The sequence below is a fragment of the Merops nubicus genome, unplaced genomic scaffold (assembly GCF_000691845.1).
Source record: "Merops nubicus isolate BGI_N331 unplaced genomic scaffold, ASM69184v1 scaffold4655, whole genome shotgun sequence".
Lineage (NCBI taxonomy): Eukaryota > Metazoa > Chordata > Aves > Coraciiformes > Meropidae > Merops > Merops nubicus.
In genome coordinates, this window is record NW_008608823.1 from 7994 (window position 1) to 14197 (window position 6204).

Here is a 6204-nt window from a genome sequence, read left to right on the forward strand (position 1 = left end):
TCCCTATGAGTACATGTGCAACTGAAAACAAACAAACAAAAAATGACACCAAATACCAAATGGGAACAATTCACAGTAACACTGAAAACCTGAACAGGATATTGTCGGTATCAAGAGACACTTGACAGTATCAAGGGATAACACTTTTGATAGCAAAAATAAGATGTACTATTAAAGTGTTTCCAGCATTTTACTAGTTTTAATATAAAATGTCCCAAAATTTGTATAGAAAGATTAAAATCATGCCCATATCTTCAATTATTCCCATTAACACAATTGTCTTACTACTGTGCTGCCCATTTCCTTTTTTTTCCCCTCACTGGTCTTCATAAAACTTAAATAGAAAATACGTTGGTTGCATTAAGGATCAATTAAAAAAGTATCATTCAACACGTCACTTCAAAAAAATGTGAAAGTCTCTATTTTTAAGAAAAAATGTTGACCCTATCCCAGAAAGGACCTACTTTTCTCACCCTCTCCAGCCCCAATAAGATAATTATTGGGATACTAAATGGTGTTTTTCAGGAGTAACAAGGTTATTTCAAGCAACTTTGTTTGCTCTGGAGGGTTATTTTATCAAAATGAAAATCTGATGGGATATGCTATTTTAAAAATATACTGCATCTACAAGGGTATTATTATTATTATTATTGTTTCAATTTATTTTGGTTCTCAACAGGTTGTCTGTAACATAAATGACACATGACCACAACTGATTTTTATATACTCTCTATCCCTAACACACAGCTAATGTCAAATGAACCAAGAAGGAATTTGGGACTTTCATAATGGACAGAACCATTTATCTTAATGATCTTGTAATAATTTTGTTCATCATGAAGTCCCCTGAAACCATGTCAGGACTGATCATTTGCATTTCTTCATCCAGTGAGGCTCTTCACAGTTTTGCAGCCATGAAATTGATATGTGGTTTCACGAGTGGAATGCGCTTGAATTCTGTCATATTTTCAATCACACTTGGCTGCAAAGAAGCACATGCAAGAAAAAGTCTACTCAGTAACTTTAATCAAAAAAGCAAGAAACTCCTCACTTTTTCCACTTTCACTACAGCTACATATGTAAACTCTTCTTGCTTGCTCTTTTCTACAGTATCAGTGATTCACACTTCATTATTACAGGATCCCCCAAAATACAGTGCTATTTCTTATGAAATAAAGTGTTTCATACTTACTCTAGATCATTAAAAACAACAGCTATAATGCAGCAATAGCATTGCTAATAATAGCAGGAACTTTAGTAAATGCAGAGCTTGTCTTTTAACTTACAAATTCTACTTCTGAACATCCCACCTATCCTTTGAATATAAGGAGTAAGATCATAGAGACAACAGCAATCCAAAGAGCTATTATTCTTAGCTGCAGTAACAAAGTCGTAATAGCTAATATATCCACATATAACTCATACAGAAATTTCACCTGTAAGGGCTGAATTAGAACACAGATCTACTATCACACTGCAAAAAGTTTAACTTCAATTGGAAAAAACACTACCATTCCTCAAGAAAATTCATCTACAGTGCAGTAAGGGCCCAGTGCTAGCTATCATACCTAACAACACAGGGAAATCTCTAATACTTGGATGAATAGAACTGCTTCCTCCAGAGGGTACACATTAGCAGGAATTGCACTAATAGTTTAGGCTTTAAGATAATGAGCAGCTAGAAATTTTGGTGTTGGTTTGGGGTTGGGTTTTTTTTGTTGCCTTTTTTTTTAAAATAAAGATGATCAAGTTGTTGATACGTACGCATCTTTCTCTTGAATCTTGATATATCTGTTAGATGTACATCTACATGAAGCATCTAGAATTAACTACTACTATTAGCTTTCATTGAAATGGATTAGAAGGAACAAAAGTAACATGACAGACTGTTAAAAAAAAAAGGGAAAAAAAAATCAGATTAAAAACCCCCTTGCTATTGAGGACAATAATGCCTGTGGAAAACAGCTGAAACATCAGCCCCACAACAACATGAATTTCAAGGAGTTTACTTCTTTCTATAAAGATATTTAATAATACTAAATTTCCATATTAAGAATGCAACCTGGGATTTTTTGGGTATTGTTTCTTTTTACCTGTGGTAGTGGTGGTGCCGGTGCCAGGTTCACATCGTTTTGGCATGGAAATTCTCCAACAACAGGGCCTATTTAACATCATCAAAATTAATTCCGTAATGTAACCATCATGTAACCAGTACCTTTTACATAATCATCTGTTTTCTCTTACAAGACAGGTATGCATATAAATCACAGGTAATTAATTTTACCGAGTAAGATTTTCTGAACATTTTGCTTTTATACTCCATTGCTGTCTTTAGAAATACAAAGATCTTAATCCATGATTTGACTTGAGAACATGTGCTGAGGCAGTGGCTTTTACTCATTTTAGTTACACATAAAGAGATGTAGAAATAAAATTTGCTAAGCTCCTGGTCAATGACCAGAGCAATGCAACAACAGCACATCTTTTAGTAACAACATGCCTACATAGACATGGGGGTTACTCCGTTGTACCAAAATTCTGGATAGCCATCTCAGGTTTTCCCTACCTGTCCCCATGCATGCCCTACTCCAGACCCCTCAAAACTTCTTCCTGCATCCAATATATTTGTCCATCAGAACTTCTAAATTCCTTAAACCTCCTTTCTGCTTCCATACTCAAATTTCAACCCTAACCTTCACCCTGGAAGCTCAAGTGCTCTCCTCTCCTAACAATCCCAGATCCCTGCTGCTTCTGATTCTTTTCTGCTCTCAAAGAAAACAGTGTGTCTGTCTCCAGGAGGAAACCTCTCTGGGAAGCTTTCCAACTTTCCTCCTCTGTGGTGCTCTCTAAGAGGACAGGCATCTGCACTTGGAAGAATGTTCTTTTGGACTCATGGGAAATGCACTAAAGTCCCTGAAGTTCTCGTTCATGGCAGAAGAGAGGCCACATGCCAGATTAAATCGTTTAGGACTGGGGAGTATGTGCAGAGAGTATCTTGCTACAATCTCTGTAAAAGGAACTACTTTTAAGATTGTCTTCCATGATCACCCGACAAATAATAAGCCGTTCTGGAAATGCAGTTACTGCACTTCAAAAGCTTTTTGTACATAGGAAAATTATTAGGGCTATTTCTATTTAGCAATGAATAGTCACTGGAAAGATGCTTTGAAGCAAGTCTTCCTTACTCAGCTTTAAAAGTTACAATTTCCACAGTACTGTAAAAATTAATCGCTCTGAGACTGGAGGAGTTTCGTGACAAGCACACAGATAGCTGCTCATTTCTGTCCTGCACACGAGCCTTTAATATTCTTGACTTTGCAACTAGTTACACGTGGGAATTTAAGTCTAGTATAAATTGTTGAGAAATACACACAAAAGAGAATAGAAGTTTTTCCTCTCAGTTAGTTTGTATTAACCAGAAACACTTTTAACCTTTTCTTTCTTAAATTATCAAGTGGAACAACACAGTTTACAATGCACAGCTAAGAGATTATTTGAAAATAACACCTAAATAAACTTGGATTTTCTCAAGTTTAAATATAACGTTTGACATTCCAAGAGGGTTGTCTTTTGTTTACCTTCTGTTTTTTCCCTCCTTTGGAAATGCTTGAATAAAATTGTGGGCATTCATTGCTTGTTAGGAAAAAAATTCACCACACTGTACTGATAACTGTAAATACTATATTTTTTCCCCTGTAGGACTGCTACAGAGTTTAAGGCTTGTTTTAAAATAGCCCATTGAAAAAAAGTGCTATTTTAAGATATATTGTTTTAATATCAATATACTTCAGAATGGCCGAAGAACTTAGTCACAAAGATCAATCAGAAAATTTGAAGCACCCATGTGAAGAAAACCTAGAAAAATAAATATTTTTCCTCTGAAAGGCATATCATCTCCAGAGCTGAGTTGCTCTTACAGTGCATTTCTATCATATAACATGTCTGTCTTTAACTATGACTTGCTTGAACAGAAATTGATTAAATACTATATTCAGCACAATACTTACAAGAATCCATCTCCCTTGCAAGGACATGTACCGATACCTTGTGTCTCCTGGGAGCATCTACTGCCAACAGCACCTACAAGGAAAAAATGTCAGGTCCTTCAGAGGTGGGAAGTATCACTCAGACATTATATTTATAAAAGAAAAAAAGAATGAGAGCATTTAAATTTTAATTTAAGCTCTAAAATAAGGGATGAGTTTTGGGACATCCCTTCAAACATTATTAAAAATTATCTGTACAGTACTTTTTCATTACTTTACAATCAGGTTAAGAAATTAATGTACTGTTTGGGATTCAGATAAACTGCAAGTAACAGGAATTCATCCATTAATTATCGTAGTATCAGGAACACAGCCTAAAATCACTGCAGATTTTCAGCCTTCTGGAAGCACAATACCTTGAACACAGTTATTACACTCAGCTGGACTGGCTCATCAATCTAGCCAGTTATTTCAGCTCTGGAATACCAGATATTCGCGTATTGCACATTTGTGTAAGCAAAACGGTACAGAATCCTCCCAAACCTCCACATGCCTGTTCTTGTTACAGCTACTGAAATTCCATCTACTAAGCTTTTATCTTCTATATAGCGTCACCTATGCTATCATACCAATAAAAAAAGTTACTGTTTGCTGTGCCATGTAAATAATGACCAGCTTTAAGCATTAAGACTAAATCTCAGAAAACAGACAGTAACGTAAAAACTACCTTGGATAACAAAAAGGATAAGACAGAGTACAAGAGAACCCACTTTGAAAGACATTAGTCCCCTCAAAAGAGAAAGGAAGAACACACAAATACACATGTCCCCATGCTTCTTCACAGGCAGAACTTTTTCCATCCAAGAACAAGTTCCAAAGGCACACCTCTACATTTTTTTTTAAAGTACTCCCTGAGCTATCTGCTCTGTAAGTAATGAACAATATGTACACTTCACAATATAGTGAATTATCACTGCCTAAGAAATTTGTTGTAGAACAGAAATAACGATGCCTAATTTATTTGGGAACAACACACAACACCCTCCTAGTATTTAAATTCCTTATATTAGATATCTATCTAGTGTTTTCATGCTGATTTGCAATTTGCAACTATTGCATCATTATGTTGTTCCTTTGTTCTATCTAACTGTGGAAGGAAGAAAGCAAAGTGTTGATTTACAGTGAACAAAGCTTTAAAAAACCTAATTCACAATTCATGCACACAAAATAAGCTGAATCATGTACTCATTGAAGAAAAAAAATAAAAGAACAAATCTGCAATTTTGGCCAAGCTTGGTCACAGAGTACCACATTTTATTCATAAAGAAAAAATAAATGAGACACAAGGAGACTAAGAGCTGGTAAGAAAAAAACCAAAAAAACTCCATCTTTCTCCTCATTTTTTACAGTATGCTAGTTGCCATTAAACTGAATAAGATTCAGGAAATAAAATTAAGGCATCTGGATCAATCATATCATACGTAAAAACAGGCATATGCATATGCTTTTATAGTTCATGCAAGTAACACCCAGTTGTACCTACACCTCCTTCCAAGACTGTAACTACATGATTAACTTACCTTGTAGAACTGTATAATATCATCCTTGGTCAGGGTCTTTAGATAAGCCACTTCAATGTTATCTGCATAACAATGGTAAAAATTAGAACAAGTCTGCAAACCATAGCTAGTTATTAGCACACTGCTTGTTCAAAATATGTTTCTGTCAAATTCAGACGCTGTAATTGATTGCAAATTGTGTGCTTTCCATTGTTACATTTCAAGCTAATACTTGCACAAGTGTCATTGAAAGCCTGGCAGAAAATTATACTTAAGTAAGTCCATTTGATTGGACTTACTAAAAAAACTACACCTGAAGAATACTGATTGCACTGTATGTTATTCAGTAGCTAGAAGAGACATGCCTACTTCTGTATATTACCTTAAAATCAACATTACACATTTTAAATGCAGACTGATTATAGATGGCTTTTATTCAGTTAGGATAGTAGGAGGTACTTTGGCAGATTATACTTTTAAATAAATGTAGGTAATGATGCCTACATCGTACCTGTTAAGGAATAATCACCTTTAAGATATCTGGGGACAATGTGTCTCAAAGCTACATCACTTCATATAAATTAAATTCAAACGAACTAATAATGTAATAGCATTGCTGCATAAGCAGGCATGGTTTTTGTTCTAAACATGCTTGCTTT

The 6204-nt window shown here is 35.1% G+C and overlaps 1 protein-coding gene across 1 annotated transcript in view; it reads right to left on the minus strand.

Moving 5' to 3' along the window:
* Positions 1-741: 741 nt before the first annotated feature.
* Positions 742-6204, minus strand: part of IDE (insulin-degrading enzyme) — a gene marked incomplete at its 5' end in the record, with an annotated part of 47860 nt that continues 42397 nt past the window's right edge. The window contains 4 exons of the mRNA XM_008940367.1: positions 742-982; positions 2094-2161; positions 4008-4080; positions 5567-5628. Coding sequence (XP_008938615.1) covers positions 899-982; positions 2094-2161; positions 4008-4080; positions 5567-5628 — 287 coding nt within the window. The remainder of the gene's footprint in view (positions 983-2093; positions 2162-4007; positions 4081-5566; positions 5629-6204) is intronic.